At 42.3% G+C, this 21,285-nt stretch overlaps 1 protein-coding gene across 3 annotated transcripts in view; it reads left to right on the top strand.

The window, feature by feature from the left end:
* The window catches only part of IQSEC1 (IQ motif and Sec7 domain ArfGEF 1), a 722,374-nt gene extending 704,091 nt beyond the window's left edge, over positions 1 to 18,283 (top strand). The window contains exons 15-17 of one of the 3 annotated variants that reach the window (XM_075073330.1): positions 14,654 to 14,703; positions 16,040 to 17,052; positions 18,135 to 18,283. In XM_075073330.1, coding sequence (XP_074929431.1) covers positions 14,654 to 14,703; positions 16,040 to 16,636 — 647 coding nt within the window. In that variant the 3' untranslated portion in view covers positions 16,637 to 17,052; positions 18,135 to 18,283. Of the gene's footprint in view, positions 1 to 14,653; positions 14,704 to 16,039; positions 17,053 to 18,134 lie in introns of those variants that run through there. The other 2 variants (XM_075073331.1, XM_075073332.1) reach the window with 2 other exon arrangements.
* The last annotated feature ends 3,002 nt before the right edge of the window (positions 18,284 to 21,285 follow it).

The raw sequence follows: 21,285 nt of genomic DNA, 5'->3' as shown, positions 1-21,285 counted from the left end.
TGAAAATATCAAACTGTTATAGCTTGCTATGTATACTTTTAAAGGAGAATGGAGACAGAGGAAAAATTATATGTGTATTATAGAAAAATGGTTGACTAGGGCTAGGAATAACCCACTTAGAATTCCTTTGTTTTTTCTCTTATTTATTACCTCCTTGTTAATGTAGACTTAGAAAGAAAAAGAAACCACTGAGATCCCTATGCAATGACTGCTTCCTGTGTATTTTGTGCTTAAGTGTACCCATGTACTACACTGATGAATGAAATTGAGTGAAGCCTTACTAAATTCTATCTAGAGTGATAGCATCAATTACACAGTATAACTAAATTATATCTCGTCATTGTATTATGCACAACATAGGTCCTAATTCTTGCTGAAGCTGTTGTTTGCAAAATACTATTGCCAGAGGAATAGGAAAAAGCCCTGCTGGGCACACTAGTAATGTCCCCAAGACTCATCGCTGCTGCTGTGGCTAAAATTGGAACTGACCTATCTACATTTTTTTTTTTCTTTATATATGTATTTTTTTGTAATTTTTAAACATTTAAAAAAAAACAAATGGAAAGTGGTATGTGCTTGTTTTTCATTTTATTTGTTTGTTTGCTGCATGCCTTGAATTATTAGTAATTAGCACCCTCATGTTTTCCAGACTTCGAGGGGTAAATGTTCAGCCCTGTGTTTAGAATGTTAGGTACACCACTCCTGTTATTGCTAGTGGAAGTTATACCTGTAACACCAGCCACATCACACTGACAGTAACCATACGAGTAGCAGCAATTGAATTTTAAAAAAGAGAGAGTTTTATCTGCCTGTATTATTTATTTTGATTTGTTTTTAAATGTTGTACGATCTACAGTGGTGTCTTAATTTTGAAATACTGTGTATATCTTGACTAGTTAGCCCTGGTTAGCCTTTCCTTGTAATATCAAAGAGAAGGATTTGTGCTGCAGTAAATAAAACACGGGTAAATTGAATATGTAGTGTGTGTGTGTTTGTGTTTGTGTGTGTGTGTGTGTGTATGTATGCATATATACGTATACATACACATACACACACACACACCCCTATTATCACTTGTGTTTACTCTCTGTTTATATCCATCTATACCCATCTGCGTCATTAAAAGACATGGGGCCTGATCCAAAGCCCACTTCAAGTCAGTGAGAGTCTTTCCATTGACTTCAGTGGGGGCTGGATCAAGCCCAAGTCCTCATCGTTATTAAATCTAAGCAGTACAGATACCTTCATCATTTTTTGTTGTTGTTTTTATTTTAAGTTCTTTTAGAATGAGAACAGCCATGTTACTGGATGTGGGAGTTTCATGGCTATACAAACCAATTTGCATGGTTCCCGATTAACTGTTTTCATCCCATAGGAATTTTCCATCACAGTCTTCCAAATATTGCCATGTACATAAATCCCTTTAGAGGGTTATGTGCAATAAACAAGATGAATTCCTCTTGATCATGAAAACTTTCATATTTCAAAACTGCATGCCCACTGTTGGCATGCTCATTACTGAAAGTGCTCTTTTTCCATGATAGAAAGTAGAAATCATTTACAGACTGGAGGGTTTATTGACAAATTTGTTAAACCCAATTAAACTTAATTTTAATATTTACCCACTGACCATTATGGAGAGCTTCTGTTTGGTCTTGTGCAGTGCAATTAACTTGAAAAATTACACACCTGTCACCTGATTTAGGTTAATAAAACACCATTTTCAGTCCCTGGGTATATACTACTATTTCTGTAATATATCAAAATCACTGTAGTGAGTTTACCAGTACCTCCTCTAAGTATAGCTTGCTTGGGGGGATTCGCTTTGTTTTAGTATGGAGCAGATGACCGTTAGAAAAACCAAAGAAAAATTTATCAGTTAGCAGAGGCAGTGTGGCTCAATGACTCTACCAAAGCAGCAGACATACAAATAACTTCTGAAAAAGGTGGGCTGAAATTAGTTCATCCTAATTCCTGGTGTTTGTACTGCCATGGCATGAAATATAGGATGATAAAGAAAGAGGATCTGGGTGTACTGTGTGTGTATGAGTGTTTTGTTTAGAAAATGGGGATTATGGGCTGGATTTTTTAAGGGTTTCCTTAATTGTTTCTGCAGAAATCCAATTTTACATGTGCAAACTGAGTAATTGCATATGCACAGAGTTTGGTGCATAATTTCCTAAGGAACATTGCAGAGGTGTTTTTGAAAGCACTCTGAAAATATGGTTCTATGAAAGGGGAATCTGATTCTGTAAAGAAGGTTTTGGCTGTGCAGGTTTCTGATGAAGCTGTGGTTTGGAAAAAATTAGCTAATTTCCCTTTGCCAGAAGTCATTATACCTATCACAGAGGAATAGTAGTAGGGAAAAGTGCCTTTAAAAATGTTTTCCATGCTTGAAAAGAAAAAATAAATTAGTCTCTCAAATCTAAAGAAAAAAAAATTTTTTGGACCCTTTCACCTCCAAAAAGCTGAAATTGGTTTTTGGAGAGCAATACTTCAATTCCGCAACAGGGAAGCAATATCTGATATTGACCAGGTACTGTTTGCTGCTGGCTATTTTTCTATTCATTTTTCTGTGAAAACATAAGTTGTATTTGCAAAAATTAAATAAATGAGGGCTTTGAGGGTTTTAAGATTAGTATTTAATAACCCTTATCTTGTTCTCTCTGTTCTGACATCTGCTGCCATGGAATAAAAAGTAGAAATGGGAACTGGCAGCCAGCTGTGTTACAAAACGTAAATGAGTCAAAAGCATTTAATACTTCATTCTTTTTCAAATGTGAGCATTTTTGTTGCTTATAACTGAACTGTCAGCCTGAACTGTCAGAGTGATTAGCTCTGTCCACTGAAAATTAGTCAAGAAAAAACATACTTATTTATCCTAGAATGTAGAATTCCAAATTCATGTGTAAAATGTTAGAAGGAAACCAAACGCAACTAGAAAAGGAATGGATTGTGCCAAACACTAAGAGAACTTCAGACAATTCCAAAGCTTTCTTCCATTTATGATATTGAAATGGACCTACACATAGATATGAAAGATGAAAACTACCCCATCACAATTATTATTAATGGGAGAACAACGGTTTTGTGATTAAAAGACAGGACTGGGGGAATATGTGGGTTTCTGATTCTATATCTGCCACAGATTTCCTGGGTGACTTCAAGCAAGTCATAACCTGATTTTCAGAAGTACTGAGCACCTGTAGTTCCCAGTTACTTCCTATGGAGTTGGGAGTGCTTAGCGTCTTCGGCAATCAGGCCCCTAACTTCTTTATGCCTCACCATATCAGGGTGTAAAATGGGGACAAATATTTAGTCCTTCTTCGAGTGATTGCTTATGTGTATTCTACAATAGGTGTGTGTGCTCGCCATGTGCACCAGTGCCAGAAGTTTTTCCCCTAGCAGTACCCATGTGGGGGAGTGCCCCCGTGACCCTTGGAGTGGCACCTGCCTGGCGCGGTATGAGGGGAGCTACACTCTCCCCCACCCTCAGTTGCTTCTTGCTGCCAGTGAAGGTGTATCAGAACTGCTCTGCTCCAGCTTTGTTGTAGCTCATCCCCAGAACTGTTTGTTCATTCAGTGTTAGTACCTGTAGTTAGTTAGCTGTTGAATTAGTCAGTCAGTGAGCCCGGGCCAGGGCATGCCCTGTGCCCCAGGGTTTAAGTCGTGCAGCTCTTGGAGGCATTCTATGCCAAGAAGTGACCTGCACGCAGACTGTTTGCACTGCTTGGGAGAAACCCATATCAGCAAAGGTGCAATATTTGCAAGTCGTTTAAGCCTTGGACCAAAAGAGAAAGGGACATTAGGCTCCAGGCCATCCTGATGGAGTCGGTGCTGATCCCGAACTGGCACCACGGCATTGGTATGCGGCAACCCTCTGGTGCCATCAACCAGCTGGCACCGTTCCCCATCCACTGGGCACGCCAAGAGGGTCAGGAGGACTCCCTCTTCGCAGTGGCACTGAGGGAAGTCTGGGACAGAGGTTAGGCCCATGTTGGGCAGTCCTCAATCCCCACGGGGTCCCAAGCCTCCGATTCAAGTTGAGCGGAGTAGCCTGGCCCCTTCAGATGCCGTCCATGCCTGAAGCCCTTCAGGCAGCCCAGGACATATCGATGGGACTGCGGCGGGCGTCTCCGCCGGTCCTCGTCTCAGAGAGTGTACCGCAGTCGGTCATGGCACAGTTGTCGATGCCATTCCCACTTGGACTCCTGCTCCAAGTCTCTGCCAAGACATTGCAGCTCCAGGTGTTGATCGCCAGCGTCTCGCCATCATGGGTCCATCCGTCAAGGCTGTTTTTGTGGAGCAGCTATTACTGGCGGTACAGGTCCTCCATGTGGAAATCACAGTCCCATGGCCATCGTAGATCCCAGCACCACCGCTTCTCCCACTCCAGAGACAGCAGCAGATCTTACTCCAGCCTGGTCTCCATTTATCAGCAGTCCTTCGATGGCCAACCAACCCAGACAGCTGTCCCCGCCGGTGCCACAGCAGGTGCAGTGGCACCGAGCATCGTGGCCAGCCCAATGGTACCAATGGGCACCGTGGCCTCCGGCGCAGCCCCCAGTGAAAGCTCGCTTGGTGGCCAGAACTTCGGAAGCACTATTGGCCCCCCTCTCTGGACCCCCAAGAAAGGAGTTGGTGGGATGTATGTCCTTGGCACTGTGCCTGGAGTCCGACCAGGTGGTGAACCCTCCGGTGCTAGGAGGAGGCAATTGTGACCCCTCTGTCCCACAGGAGGACTTCACCAAGAACTCTTAAAGAGGGTGGCAGCAAGCCTACACCTCCAGGCAGAGGAGATGGAGGAGCCCTCCGACTCCCTGTTTAATGTATTGTCCCCATCAGCACTGGGTAGAGTTGCCTTGCCTCTCCATGAAGGGGTGGCTAAGATTTCAAATGCCTGTGGCAAACGCCAGCCTCGTTGGTCCCCATCTCTAAAAAGGCAGAACACAAGTATTTTGTACCCACTAAGGGGCATGAGTACTTATATACCCACCTGGCGCCCAACTCCCTGGTGGTTGAGATGGTCAACCACAGGGAATGGCAGGGTCAGCCAGCCCCGATCCCAAGGAACAAAGACTCTTGGACACTGGACTCTTTTTTGGAAGGAAAATGTAATCATCTTCAAGCTTCCAGTTATGAGTGGCGAACCATCTGGCTCTCCTGGTCCAGTATGAATTCAATCTATGGGGCTCTCTGCCTAAGTTTGAGGACTCCCTCCGAAAGCGCGATAGGAAGGAGTTCAAGGTGCTAGTGGAGGAAGGGGCAACAGCTGCTAAGGCATCCCTGCAGGCAGCCTTGGATGCTGCGGACATGGCCGCATGATCAGTGGCCTTCACGGTGTCCATGAGACAGGCGTCATGGCTCCCGCTCTATGGGCTGTCCAGTGAGGTGCAGTCTTCCATGCAGGATCTCCCATTTGATGGGAAAGTTCTGTTTGCGAAGGAAACAGATACAAGGCTGCATGGCATGGAAGACTCCTGCATGACCCTCCAGACTCTGGACCTCTATGTCCCGGCTCTGGCAAAACTTAAGTTCAAGCTGCAGCAGACTCCCACCCAGGCCACCATCCCGAAGTACAAAGCCGCCCATAAGAAGCAGCGGGACTATAAAAGACGCCCTTAGAGGCAGTCTTGGCCTGCCCCCCAACCTAGGTCCTCCAAGTGCAAGCAGGCGGGGAAAAAGTATTTTTGACGGGATGCTCGGGGGTGCCCTGCCAGTCCTCATCAGGGATCCAGCCCCAGTATAGCTTCCCTTCTCCAGTCAGTTGTGTGCTTTCCTTCTGGAGTGGTTGCGGCTGACCTTGGAGCGAAGGGTCCTCAACACCATCTCCCAGAGTTACACCCTTCAGTTCACTTCCTTCCTGTCCCTCTTGGGGGACCCCTCGCACGAAGTTCTGCTCGAACAGGAGGTGGGACGGCTTCTAGGACTAGGAGCGATAGAGGCAGTGCCCAAGGAGTTCATGGGCAAGGAGTATTACTCCCGTTATTTCCTTATCCCGAAGGCCAAAGCAGGGCTCAGACCCATCCTGGACCTCTGAGGTCTGAACCAGTACATGGTGAAGCTCAAGTTCCACATGGTCTCCCTGGCCTCCATCATTCCCTCCCTGGATCCCGGGGACTGGTATGCCGCCCTCGATCCGCAGGATGCGTACTTCCACATCCACATATTCGGGGGGCACAGATGCTTCCTCCATTTTGTGGTGGGACAGAATCATTACCAGTTCACGTTCCTCCCATTTGGTCTGTCCACTGCCTCCAGGGTGTTTACAAAATGCATGTCGGTGGTAGCGGCCTACCTCAGGCAGTGGCGGTCCAGATATTTCCCTATCTGGATGATTGACTTGTCAAGGGCACCTCCCAGTTGCAGGTGAGGGGTAACGTGGTGCTCCTCCTGTCCACGTGCACTGCCTTGGGCCTGTTGGTAAATAACACCAAGTCCACGTTAGTCACGGTCCAATGCATAGAATTTCTCGGGGCACTCCTGGATGCAGTGTCGGCCAGCGCCTCTCTCCCACCAGACAGATTCAAGACCCTGAAAGGTCTGATCAACTTGGTCACAAAGTTCCTGGTGACAACTGCCAGGGTTTGCCTGCAACTCTTGGGTCACATGTTGGCATGCACGTACATGGTCCGTCACGCCAGACTCAGGATGAAGCCCCTCCAGCTCTGATTGGCCTCAAACTTCTCCCGGGCCACGGACAGGATGGACAAGGTCCTCACCATACCGGACTCTGTGATCTCCCTACACTAGTGGTCCACCCCAAACAACATGCTCCAAGTGGTCCTATTCAGGGACAGAGCCCCGTCATTGGAGCTGGTGTCCAATGCATCGGAGCTGGGTTGGGGGGCCCATATGGGGAACTTTCAGACCCAAGGCCTGTGGTCAGCTCAAGACCTTGACCGTACATATAAACATCAATATGGTTGGGATGGTACGACTGGCGTGTATGACCTTCCGCTTGCACCTGGAGGGCAAGGTAGTCAGGGTCCTCACAGACAACACGGCCTCCATGTTCTATATCAACAGGCAAGGCAGGGCCCAATCCTCTACTGCGAAGCCCTCAGGCTTTGGGACTTTTGTATAGCGCCCATGACATCCACCTGAAGGCCTTCCACTTACTAGGCTCCTGGAACGAGAGGCCGGATCGCTTGAGCAGGGACTTTTCCTCGCAACACAAGTGGTCCCTCCACCCGGAAGTGGCCTACAGGCTCTTCCGAAGGTGGGGAACTCCCCAGGTGGACCTATTAGCAACTCAGCAGAACTGCAATACCCCTGGTCCTGCTCCGGGGGGATCTAGGGAGAGGCGCTATTTCCAATGCCTTTCTCCTGTCTTGGTCAGGCCAGCTTCTCTACGCCTTTCCCCCGTTCACTCTAATCAGCAGGGTCCTGGAGAAGATAAAATCGAACAAGGCCTGGGTGTTTCTGATTGGCCTGGCATAGCCCAGGCAGCATTGGTACGGGACACTCATGGGCCTGGCAGTAGCTCCGCCATGGCCATCGCCACTCCACCCAGACCTGGTCTCTCAGGACCACGGCTGCCTCCTCCATCCCAACCTAGCAGCTCTTCACATCATGGTGTGGCTGCTCAGTGGTTAGGTGGAGAGGAAAGGACGTGGTCAGAGAAGGTTCAGCGTGTCCTCGAAAGTAGACCGATCTCCACTCGTCACTCTTATTTGGTGGAGTGGTCCTGGTTTTCTAGGTGGGCGGTGGACCAGGGTGTCTCCCTGGTGACCATGCCAATCCAGTTTATCTTTGATTACCTCCTTCACTTGAGGTCCTAGGGCCTAGTGCCCTCGTCAGTCAAGGTGCATCTGGGAGCCATATCGGCCTTCCATCCGCCAGTGCAAGAGCACACAGTATCTTCCCATGCTATGAGTGGCCAGTTCCTTAAAGGTTTTTACTGTCTTTTTTTCCATATTCTAAACCCCCAGTCCCACAGTGGGATCTAAACCTGGTGTTTGCTCACCTCACGGGGCCCCCGTTTGAACCACTGGCCATGTGCTCCTGGTCTCACCTCTAATGGAAGGTGGCCTTCATGGTTGCAATCACGTCAGCCAGGCAAGTCTCAGAGCTCAGGGCCCTGACCTACGAGCCGCTTATACACAGTCTTCCATAAGGACAAGGTCCAGCTCCGTCCACACCCTGCGTTCCTCCCGAAGGTGGTCTTTGCCTATCACATGGGTCAGGATATTTTTCTACTGATTCTCTGCCCCAAGCCTTATGCGCCCAGTGAGGAGCGCCGTCTCCACACACTCGATGTGCGGCAGCCTCTGTCTTTCTACCTCGAGCGGACTAAACTGTTCAGAAAGTCCTCGCAACTGTTCATCGCCTTGCCTGAGCGTGCAAGGGGCCAACCAATTTCCACTCAGCAGCTTTCTAACAGGATCACTTCATGCATCTGTTCCTGTTATGAGCTGGCGGGTGTCCCCCCACCACCCATTGTGAGGGCACACTTGACTCGGGCGCAGGTCTCATTGGCTGCCTTTGTGGCCCATGTCCCCATCCAGGACATTTGTAGGGCCACCACGTGGTCTTCGGTTCACACTATGCAATTGTCCCCCAGACCAGGGTTGACATCAGGTTTGGCAGGGCTCCGTCCTGGGAACTTGTGAACTCCTACCCACCTCCAACAGAGAGGTGATTCCAAGCTATATTGTGGAATACACATGAGCAGTCACTCGAAGAAGAAAAGATATCCCACCCTCCTTCCCCTCTGTTGGAATTCCCATTATACCGTGCCAGGCAGGCGCCACTCCAGGGGTCGCTGGAGCACTCCCCTTCGGGTACTACTAGGGGAATAACTTCTGGCACAGGTGCACGTGGCGAGCGAGCACACACACCTATTGTGGAATAGACATGAGCAACACATCTTGAAGAACACCAGTTATGGAAAAGGTAACTGTCTTTTTCCTTCCAGAGGTGTGGTGAAGTCTGATGTTCTCCTGTTGATAACATGCTACAGAAGTGCAAGGCTATTGTTACTACAGCTGCAAGCGAGCACTGTTCCTGGTAGTCTCAGCACATATCCCCAATACTTATACTGTATTAATATGAGTATTAACTGGCATTAAGGGCCAGAAACAGTAAAATAGAGCCCAAGTATAAAAATAGTCCCTGTGCTTCTTGTATATTGCCCCAAACTTCATTGGTTGTGTGTTGTTTTTTTTTAACACTCTTCCTGCCCTTGAACCCAATATATGATGGTTTTTATTAATCATTTGTAGTATTTTTCAATTTTCCTCTTGCCCAGAGTTTACTCTCTGAGGAAAGACTGAAGGGATCTTCACTACTCCATATGCATATACAGAAGCAGACTTCATGCCGCTGCAGAACCCTTACCCACCAGTAGGAGGAGTCTTCAAGGGAATGATTCAGGCTCTAAGCTCCTTCCTCATCCACATGATGCTGGAGGAGATTAAAAATTTCTCTCTACTCATTCTTCTCCCTTGGGCTGAGGTGGAAGAAGGCAAAATGAATGCTATTTGGCGTATGAGACATTAGAGCTTTTCTTCTGCCTTAGCAGTCAAGATCTCCAGGGGAGTAGAAGGGCTGAATCTGCTCCCACAGAGAAAGTGGTGCAGGGGAGATACCGGACCTGAATGCCACAATTTTCGTCTTTCCTTGCTATCATTGTCATCTTCTGCCCCCATTGGATGATAGTGATGCCTAGCATGGTACATGTCTCTGGATGTGTGTGCCATAGCCTGCTTCTCTTGATTCCCATCATATACCCCATTTTTAACAGAGTATATTCTTATGAAAAAATCCAGAACCTTGTGTTTGTGTAAATACCCAAAATAATCTGCAAAATATATATAAGCAGAGATCACACACACATTCACCCTTGGATATAGCCACCACCACCACTACTTCACTGGTTTATAGAGGGAAAATTATTCACTTCTCCCCTCTATATAATTACATCCTGCACTAAATTTGACCAGTGTACCCAGGATAACGCTCCTCATGTGAAGAGAGCCAGGAGTTTTTTAATGATCACAAGTGGTCAAAACCATAATTGCATGCCTCAACCAAAAGTCAGGATTAAAAGATCCCTAGAAGTGGTCCTTCCAGATTATAATTGAGGCACGTCGGTGAGGTAATATTGGGCATTTTAAACTACCTCTCTGCTTGTGTCAGGCCTGGCCTCTGGATAACTAGGTGACAACAAAAACAACGTGGAGTCCTTGTGGCACCTTAGAGATTAACAAATTTATTTGGGCGTAAGCTTTCGTGGGCTATAACCCACTTCATCAAATGCATGGAGTGGAAAATACAGTAGGCAGGTATAATATACAGCACATGAAAAGATGGGAGTTGCCTTACCAAGTCAGGAGTCAGTGTTAACAAGGCCAATTCATTCAGGGTGGATGGCAACAGTTTCTACTTTCATGAATACCACTTTCACAATGTGCTGAAGCTAGTACAGTGACTCATTATTTGGTAGATGGCTGTTAAAATAGTTTGCTTTACTAATAACATAATTTGAATCCTTTTCCAGACTATTTTAGCCAAGAATCACAAACTGAATCACAAGAATGCCCTTGATCTCAGTATGCCTCTCAGTGGCATAGAGCAGATAGACCCAAGAAGTACAGTACAGTAGTGATAACTGAAATATTTAACATTTCCTGTAACATTCTACATATCTATAAGGTCAGTTTCTGCAAGGACACAATGGATTTTCATTCATGATTCCCTGTAAGAGCTCACAGAATTTGCAAGTCTCTGTAAGGATATTCTAATTTCTAACTGTTTCAAGTTTATCAAGTTAAGTGACCTTGATTGTACATATGGAGGTGTGTTGCAGTAGTGCACCTTAGTGATGCTTACTCAAAAGCAGCATGCAACCTATCACAGTCCATTACCAACCACGACAGCTGTGAATTGGTTAGGGGAACAACAAGATAACTTTCGAAGGAGAGGAAAGAGAGCTGGAATTTAATTTTACAAAGAGAGGAATGAGAAACTGTGTTGTATAACGACCTTCAAAAATATTTAAAGTAAAAAACAACTTGCTGGGCACAGTTAGTCATAAATTTGGTAAACACCACCTGGTTTTATAGCACAGCAGCTAATAATCATTATAGTGTAGGATTATGCTATATGGAACAGCTGAATAAGTTCCTTCTATCCTGGACCTACCATTTCCCTGCAATGCCTTTTGAAGACTGCAGCTCAAAGAACACATTTTAAGCTGGGATGGATGTAGCGCTGAAGAATAGTTTGTAATAAAATGATCCTACATTGGCAACGGGAATACTCTGTAGGACCTAATAGGTCACTTCCATTTCTGATTGTCTGTCTACAGTCCATAGTGAACCTGTTTCGCTTTGTTTTTAAGAATTGACGTCTTTCCTCTTAGAAGAATTTACCAGCGGGCTCTTTATTGTACAGGACTAGTTAGTGATCATATGAGGATTATTATAGATGTCACAAATATATGATTTCACTTTTTTCTGCTAGTATTCCTTTGCCCACAGTCATCTTAGGTACATAGACAGATGCTCACCCATCTGTCTACATATACTGCATTCATCACTGTGGTATCTGAACATTTTCACTCCTGCTTTACCTTCAATGGGAGACCTTAGGTTTTTCTATGTTCCTTCATGTCTGGCCACTTTTATTCACCTATGCCAGAGTAATATTCACCATTGAATGGGGAGATGGGTATCTTCCTTCAGGATTGCGGATTGGCTAACAGGAGTGATTTGGCTCTCACAATCAGCACCATTACTACCAATAAACAAAGAGCAAAATTCATCCCCTGACTAGGCAATAAGAATTCTAAGATAATCAAAAAAACCATTTCTCTCTGATGATGCCCAGTACAGTAAAGTCATGTTTTTGAGCAAGCTAAAACTGCAGTAAAGAATGTACCCAAAGATTTGGCAAAGAGCTCTTCCAAAGGAATTGCTCATCTGCAAACACGTAATCTCAGTTTAAAGGGTTTATGTTGAGAACTGAGTTGTTGCAAAAGTAGGACCCTTAGCCATAGCAAGGGGGAAGGGAATATCTCATCCCTCTCCAGCAACACTCTTTGGAGCAGCAATGGCAGGCTCTGAAGAGAACTTTATCAAGCCTTCCAATACAGGAGGGAGGTTTGTGGTGACAGTGGGCCTTTAAGAAAAGTGGTGGTGCGTCAAGAGAGAGAAATGAGGAATGTGTGTGGCTTTTGGAGATGTGTGGAGACGCTGACAGCGCCTCATCCTGATGATGATAGCTGTTTGATCATTCCCTAAACAGAACATTCTTACATTTGTTAGTTTAATATCCAACAAGCTAAATTCAATAAAAATAACTATTCTGTGTAAACAACAAGGAGTCCAGTGGCACCTTAAAGACTAATATATTTGTTTGGGCATAAGCTTTTGTGGGTAAAAAAAAACCACTTCTTCAGATGCATGGAGTGAAAATTACAGATGCAGGCATTATTATACTGACACATGAAGAGAAGGGAGTTCCCTCACAAGTTTAGAACCAGTGATGACAGGGCCAGTTCAGTCAGGGTGGATGTAGTCCACTCCCAATAATTAATGAGGAGGTGTCAATTCCAGGAGAGGGAAAGTTGCTTTTGTAGTGAGCCAGCCATTCCCAGTCCCTACTCAAGCCCAAATTAATGGTGTTAAATTTGCAAATGAATTTTAGTTCTGCAGTTTCTCTTTTGAAGTCTGTTTTTGAAGCCAAGCCCTAAGATACAACTGAATTTGCTCCAATCCCTCAAACAGAGAGAAACACCCTATAAGATCTTTATCAAGCATTCTTAAAACTACAGTACCCACTTGGGAAAGTGGGGTACAGATTGACAAAGCAAGGTGGATACCTCGAAGTCACTTACTACAGGACAGGCCCAACAAGGAAAATAACAGAACACCACTGGCCTCTTCAGTACATCATCAACGATCTACAAGCTATCCTGGAAAACGATCCCTCACTCTCACAGACCTTGGGGGGCAGGCCAGTCCTCGCTTACAGACAGCCCCCCCAACCTGAAGCAAATAGTCACCAGCAACTACACTAACCCAGGAACCAATCCCTGTAACAAACCTTGTTGCCTACTCTGTCTCCATATCTGCTCTAGCAACACCATCAGAGGACCCAACCACATCACCCACACCATCAGAAACTCATTCAACCTGCACATCCACCAATGTGATATGCCATCATGTGCCAGCAATGCCCCTCTGCCATACACATTGGCCAAACCAGACAGTCTCTACACAAAAGAATAAATGGACACAAATTGGACATCAGGAATAGTAACATACAAAAGCAATAGGAGAACATTTCAATCTCCATGGACATTCTATAGCAGATTTTAAAGTAGCCATATTTGAACAAAAAAACTTCAAGAACAGACTTCAAAGAGAAACGGCAGAACTAAAATTCATTTGCAAATTTAACACAATTAATTTGGGCTTGAGTAGGGACTGGGAGTGGCTGGCTCACTACAAAAGCAACTTTCCCTCTCCTGGTATTGACACCTCCTCATCAGTTATTGGGAGTGGACTACATCTACCCTGGTTGAATTGGCCCTGTCAGCATTGGTTCTAAACTTGTAAGGTAACTGCTTTCTCTTCATGTGTCAGTATAATAATGCCTGCATCTGTAATTTTCACTCCAGGCATCTGGAGAAGTGGAGTTTTTAACCAAGAAAGCTTATGCCCAAATAAAACTGTTAGTCTTTAAGGTGCCACCGGACTCCTGGTTGTTTTTGTGGATACAGACTAACATGGCTACCCCCTGATACTATTCTGTGTAAGCACACATATTACCTCTGATGAATTAGCTGGGCAGCCTAGTTATGAAATCTGGGTGCATAATCTTATATTTGGGCATCCTGTATTTCAGCACTTAGCTTCCTAAAATCAGTGTTTAGAAGCCAACTGAGGGTTTGGGCAACTAACTTTGGTGTCCACCTTAGGAAAATTCCACCCAACTACTAAAACTGAGACTACTTTATGTTAGCCTTAATATCTAAATGTAAAGCACTGCACAGCTAGACAAACAAAATCTAGCCATAATACAATGCTACATTTAAGTTTTAATGATTAAAAATTAAGTTTCGTTTTCTTTTTAATCGTCATGAAAGAAGATTCTATGAAATCCATTGAGATTCAAAATAAAACATTCAAAGGATGAGAGAGATTTTCCATTTCCCCTCTCCACTGAAATCCAGAATGTTCCCCATAATTCAAAAAAAAAATCCACCCACAACACTGTTTGAGGAAAACAGATTTATGGACATTTTTGAAAATTTGCTTATAGGAAATTAAGCAATTTAAAACTCTAGCCAACAGTGAACATTATGACCCTACTGCTAAATGTAGACACTAAAATATACATATTTTAAGATTCTTTTAAAAAAAAAAAAAGCCAACCCAGGAATTATGACAAGTTGCTTCAAAACAAAAGGATCTTCCTTTATAGGATACATCTAAGTACAGAAACTTAATTTAATTATGGCCTTAAACGTTAAGTTTCTGCCTTAGTAGCTACTATAGCAGTTTAACGTACCATATAAAATTAGTCTTCCGAGGTCCCTCTAGTTGCATTTAGAGGCTCCTGTAGTAATTCAGGGAAGTGGATATTTCTCACCCAGGTCTTGTCTAAGTCTCTAATCTATGGTATTGCATGTCCTGGGCAGGCAAGCGTGGGCGTCGCAGCAGTGCAGGATCGCTAGACAGCAATATGGAAGTAAGTAGGAAGTTACTGATGTCTAGCTGGATGTGATGATGTGCATTTCAAACCTTTCTTTTATATACATATTTTTTTGCTCTCTTTCTTCTAACATATAACCTGCCTGCCTCAGATAAAATGCATGCGTAGGCTACTCACTTCGTATTATTCCAGCTTAAAAAACACTTATGGCTTGTTTTAGACCAAGCACCATTTTTTATTTCAGCTAATCTTGTTCCCTCTGTTCCTGCAAGCATGGTTAAATGAACATGTGTCCTTCTGCCACCGTTTTGGTCTGATCCCAGCCCGAAGGCCCACTTGCACTTTGTTACACAGTACACTGTTCTATGCTGTTTGATATCTAGCTAAAACTATTGACTTTCATGCTCAGCCATTCCCATTGCTTATTTTCTAGTTAAATTGCTAAATGTATGGAGTCATGATACCATGGAATTGCACAGATAGGGCATGGGAGGAGAAAATGAATAAGACAGATGAATTAAATGTGGATTTCATGAGATTTCATTCATCTTCAAACCATTTATATATACTGTTCATGTCGTTGAATTCAGCTTGCAGATTTATTTATTTTGTGTGTGTGTGTGTGTGTTTGCATTAGGTAGATTACAGTTTAAATCTAGCATTGTATGCTTAAGTACTGCTTTGTCCCTAATTGTCTTAAACAAACAGACAAAAAAAACTCCAAAGACTAAATAGACCATTCAAGGCTAAATAGTAGGAAACATTGGGCCATAGGTCAGAAGAAAATCACCACGTAGAAATCTTATTGAAATGAGTTGTAGAAGTATTGTTGCAATCTAACATATAATATAGAGCTGGGTTTATGAAGCAGCACAACCCTTCCCTACTGTGGTTTACAATAAGGAAAAAACTATTTTTAAATTAAAAAAAAAATCTATTATAAAATTAGAATGGTAACTGTAACATTTGTTACTGTGTGTTCATTTCAGTTTAATTTAATGTAGTTTTTTTTATTTCAAGAAAAATGTGACTGGTATTTTAAAATGCATTTTTCTTTAAAACAAACTCCCAGGTATAATGTTATCTTTCAGTGACATTTCTCTTAATTTGAGTATCAAATTTTACAATAAAAATATTGAAAGAGAAGCCAGATAATGGCTATTAAAGTTTATAAGCATTCCAAGAAGGTCATGAATGCCTCAACTGTAGCTTGAAGAGAGAAACTGTCAGAGAGAGAAATTCTCCTATAACGCTTAACATAGTTAGCCCATGTGAGCATGTAATGAAGACTTGATGGATCAGTGTGAACTTTTTCTTTTAAACATATTTTAAGATTTTTTTTTTAATTTTCATTTCTATTAATTTCTTTTAGGGGTCCATCATTAGCAGTCCTCACATGCGCCGAAGAGCTACATCAACCCGAGAGTGTCCATCTCGCCCTCACCAGACTATGCCTAACTCTTCCTCACTCCTAGGTTCCTTGTTTGGTAGTAAAAGGGGGAAGCCACCTTCCCAAGGCCATCCACCATCTGGCCCATCGCAGCAGCCTCAGCATCCACCTGTAATCCCGCACCAGCAACACTCTCAGCATCCTTCTGCCATGCACCATGCAGGGGTAGCTGAGGGGCAGACGCAGGCACAAGTGCACACTCACCATTCACAGTACTGTCACATGCAGCAGAACCCACCCCCTTATCATCACCATCACCACTATCATCCTCCACAGCACATGCAGCACACGCACCAGTACCACCCACATGTGCCTCATTCTCAGCATGCGGCGCATTCTTCTTACATGCAGCACCCTCATTCCCAACATTCCCATCCTCCCCATCCTCCATTGCCCCCTCCTCACCCTGGGCACTCTTCTCATTCCCAACATGCTCAGCATCACCATGGACAGTCAGCTCCTCCTTCCACTTCAACCAGCGCTAAGCCCAAACACAGTGGCATCAGCACAATAGTCTAGATATATTTGTCCTTCTAATAATGGTAGTTTTAGGCATGGTTATAAAGGCACTTAAAGGAAGCAGCAAATAAAACTGTAGATTTTTACTCAGCCAAACAATTTATTTGACTTCTGCAAGCTTAAGGGCTTGCTGTTACTCAATACAACAATTTGAATTAGTGTGATCAATATTGGTTTTACTTATCTGCTCAGTGGAGGCCTGCCTACTGGACAGTCCTTATCTTCAATTGCCTTGAAAACATGCTGCTTGCTGAATACAAGTTAAGCTTCCTTTTTCGCCAGATCCCATGACAATTTTACATGCATAATAAAAACGTAACCTATTTAAAAAAAATGATTCAGAACCAAGTACTGCATTCTTGCTCTTTTATTGTCAATAGGCAAAAAAATAAGTAGACCTGATATGGTTGATGAAAGTACGTAAGTAAACTTTATGTAATATAAATATATATATATATAAATATATATACTGTATAGTTAACATTTGTGCTTGGAAAGCAAATTTTTCAGTCCACAAAACTAGCAATATAGACTTTGCAAGGAATTACACTTGATAGAAGGACAGTAACAAATAGATGAATAGCATATGAAAGAGTAGACCAAAAACTTTAAATGCTAGGAATAAATTTCAGAGATTTCAGTATTTTAATTTAACAGTCCTCTAGACATATTAAGACTCTAAGCAATCATTACTAAAATGTGCCAAGTAGCATAGTATTTAACTGTTGTAGTAAAATATTGCTTTGTATAAATCCTTATTTTTTATTAACATAATATCACATGTAATCAGTATTATAACTGCTCTGCTATTTCAGGAAAGCAAACTAGTTAAGATGCAGTAACTATACAGTAGCAACATGGGATGGCCATTTACCATTGGTTATCTTAAAGCATTAGTTACACAAATTTTTAGACACTTTAAAGGCTGTGATAACTGTGAATTTACATGATCCACATTTCTTTTATATGCATATGATTTTATGAACACATATGAAGAGTTATATGAAAGGTGCATGCATACACTGCAAAAACATTCATCTCAACATGAAAATGACAAACACCCATCCTTCTCAGTCACTTGGTTTTCCTATTCACCATGACTTTGCTCATTTTTTCAGTTAAAATGAACTAAAATCTGACAGCATTTCCAGATGGAACTGCTCTAAAATTTTAAGGTGTATTTTAGTAGCTAGTATAGTCCGGTTATTTGGTTTGGGTTTGGGTTTTTTAGTAGTGTAATTACGCATAGCCATATGCTAGCAGCAGAGTGGGTTCATCATTTTTACTCATCACATTTGTTAGTTTGCAAGTACATAGCTCTCAGCAGGCTGAGTTTCTGCTCAAACTCTCACTGTCCTACTTCAATTAGTTGCAAGACATCATATAAAAGCAGTCTGTGCTGTTGTTGTTTGTGTTGTAATCAAGCCGTTTGCAAATTCATATGAGATTTTGTATCCCTGAATCACATACAAAGTCATACATGGAGCATACTTTGTAGTTTCAGCATTTTGAGCCACTGCAAGGACTTTACACCTTAATGGTAGAAACAAAGGAACCAGAACTGCAAAACTCCACCTGCTAAAATGCAAAACTTGAAGGAGGAGGAAAAAAAAGAAGTTCCAATGTGAGATGGGTAAAAAGAATTGGGGGGAAAAAAACAGATCTATCTGTTTATTTGAACAATACAAATATACAGTAGCGTTGTGTAAGGAAAGGATGAACTTTCCGTATTGGGTTACTCTTGGTATCTTTAATTTGTTTTTTCCTCTCCCTGTTTCATACAATTGATATAATACCAGCAAAACTGCAAACTGAGCACTTTGTTAATCTCCATAAAGAGCAAATACAGCAATCTAGAGTTCAGTCTTTTGCTAAAATCTGTCCATGTTTGTTTCCCCTGTGTGCAATATCTTTGATCTCTTTTGCTCCTATAAATTAATCTTACATGAAATGAGAATAACACAAATATTTTTAATATCATTCAAGGTATCCTAAATTCTGTGTTTTACCTTATGAGGGCTGATCTGGGCCCTTGGAGGCTCTGTTCCTTGCAGTTTAAAAAATATTATTCTTATAAGGGAAAGTAGAATTGTCTGCATGTCATCTAACATTAATAGTGTGAGGCTACACTCTACATATTGTATATTTGCAAAATACATCAGTGTTATTGTTGATATTAGTTGCAGTAAAGGGATACATATTTAAATGTGTCTGTCGACTTTTCCTCATACCTGTGTACCAATAGTAGAGTCTAAGTGTAATTTATAGGTTGTTCCAGAAAAGATAAAGATACCATTCGGGTACAAAAGTCTTTCTGAAACTGCATCCTTTAATGAAAACTGAGGTGAAAATGCTCCTCTTCATCACATACTATGTTTTCTGCGCTTGTTCTGTGTGCAGAATTATTGATGTCAGTGAAAGTGCTGTGTGCTGAACAAGTGCAAAATATGTACTAGAGATCTACATTGCACCATGGAGAGGAAGATTTGGCCCCAGATATGTTATTTAGTTAGCATGCAGTGCCTTACGTATTTTAGCACTGAAATATTTCAGATTTGTTTGGTTTGGTTTCACATCACCCCTTAGGTTCATTTAAGAAAGGTGTAACAACAAATAGCCTTAGATTTACACTGTGGCCAGGTTTTAATTTTGCCAGGTGCAACTGATGATGTGCAAAAGTTGTCACAAATTTTGTACATGCAAGAAACCATTTGTGCATGATTTCACACACACCCCCCCACATATATATATATATATATATATATATATATATATATATTGGGGAGGCAGGTGAGTGCCTTCTTAGTGGGCACACTAATTCCATATGGAAAATCAGAGGTCATCTTGTGGCTGCTGAAGTATTGGGTCCTTTAAGAGCACAATATTTGAAAACTTTCTCATAGTTTAAAATCATTAAGAGACACAGTATGCTCGTTATTTCTTTCTTTTTTGAACTAATTACCTTTAACAAACGTCTTGGTGTCGGCATAAGTCTTAAGAACCTCACTACTGCTACTACTTTAGGAAGCAGCCTAACATGTCAGAATACATCTTGAGATTAATAGTTGCATAGAACACCATAGATCACTCCGAGAATGAGAAGATGACAGTATTCTGTTACTGTGTGCTGATGGAGAAAATGAGATAGCAGACATTGAAAGGTTTTAGTCCTATTTCCTTATTGATTAAAAATTAGCATAGATCACTACCGGGGACCATGTTTCTCTGTTCCCATGAATAATGTGGCTAAGTAGTAATGTCAGTTTGAAAGAATGAAAGGGAAACCTAAAGACTGCAGATCACAAAAAAACAAAAACCACAAATCTTTTCTGGGACAACAGTCAAATATGTATTTGGTTTTTTTAAAATTTTTTTAAGTTAATGAAATGTACAACAATGTAAAAAAAAGTTCATCCTGATATAATGTATGTTTTGTATTGCTAAAAAAAAAGTCTTCAGACATACAGTGTAGAATGATTTTCCCATCATGTACTGCATGCAGCAGAAGCCTCTTGTTTCTTGATAAAATGAGCTGAAAGACAGTCAGCAGATATTTAAACAATGAATCTCTAGATGTTGACTTGCTGTTCCATATGAAGCTGTGTGTTTTCTGCAGTTAAGCATGCATTTTGCTGTTTCCGTTGTAAAATATCATTGCACTTGTTGCCTGCAAAATGAGTTATTGTGTATATAGTTAAAAGAAAAATGAAACCAATAACAAGATTAAATCTGGGGCGAGGGGGAAAGGATGTTGGAAATGGGACCAAGTAGGGGGAGGATAGATAATTCTCTAAATTGTATATAGTGTGTAAATTAGTATTACTATAAGTCTGCAGTCACTTTAAGGTTGCATACAGTACCTATCTCCTGCTAGGAACTTTAATCCAGCTTTGAGTTGTATTAATCTGTTAGAATTAGGTCTTGAATGCAGACTGTTAAAGACTTCAGGAAAGATCATGCTCACAAGAAGCTTCTGTTCTGGGGAGGCTCAAGACCCATTTTGTAATTGCAGGGAAGAAAGGAGTGCTTTCATTTTAATATGCATTCTGTTTGTAAGTAGTAACAGGCCCTATCAATGTAAAACTATAACTGTGATCATGTGGAGAAATCAAATAAATCATTTAAAACTTTCTGTTTCTCATTTTTGTGCAGTGGAAGAGCATCAGTTCTGCAGACTGGAAGAAAAGAAAATCATTTCAAGTACAGTGTTGACCCCTCTGAAGTCAATGGGAGTTTTGCAACTGACTTCAAAGGGGCCATGGTTTCACCTTCAGTGTTGAAGTTAAAGCTGAGGGGGGAGAACTGCAACTCTATTATCAAAGTTCTGGTCCAATCACTTAAGGTTTTGGTTTGTTTGATGTTCGTGTGAGTGAGTGTACTCCTTAAGAAAGTTAAGGAGCAATACAGCTGGTTTGAGCTGGAGAAAGCGAGAGGTGACACTTGAGCAAGCTTCTTCACATGACCCTCCTAAGTCATTTTAACCCAGATATGTGGGAACCCAGTCCTGATGTTTCATCTTAAACAGAAACTACTTGTCATGACCTACTGGGTGGTGGCTTTGTGCTATGGAAAAATGAGGGGGCAGGAAGGGGACTATACCAATATCTGTAGCGAAAGTTTAGTTTTATTGTGTATTTTGTTGGTGGTGC

The sequence above is a fragment of the Chelonoidis abingdonii genome, chromosome 17 (assembly GCF_003597395.2).
Source record: "Chelonoidis abingdonii isolate Lonesome George chromosome 17, CheloAbing_2.0, whole genome shotgun sequence".
NCBI lineage: Eukaryota > Metazoa > Chordata > Testudines > Testudinidae > Chelonoidis > Chelonoidis abingdonii.
The sequence above is the reverse complement of the archived record's forward strand: the minus strand, read 5'-3'. Positions and strand labels throughout refer to the sequence as shown.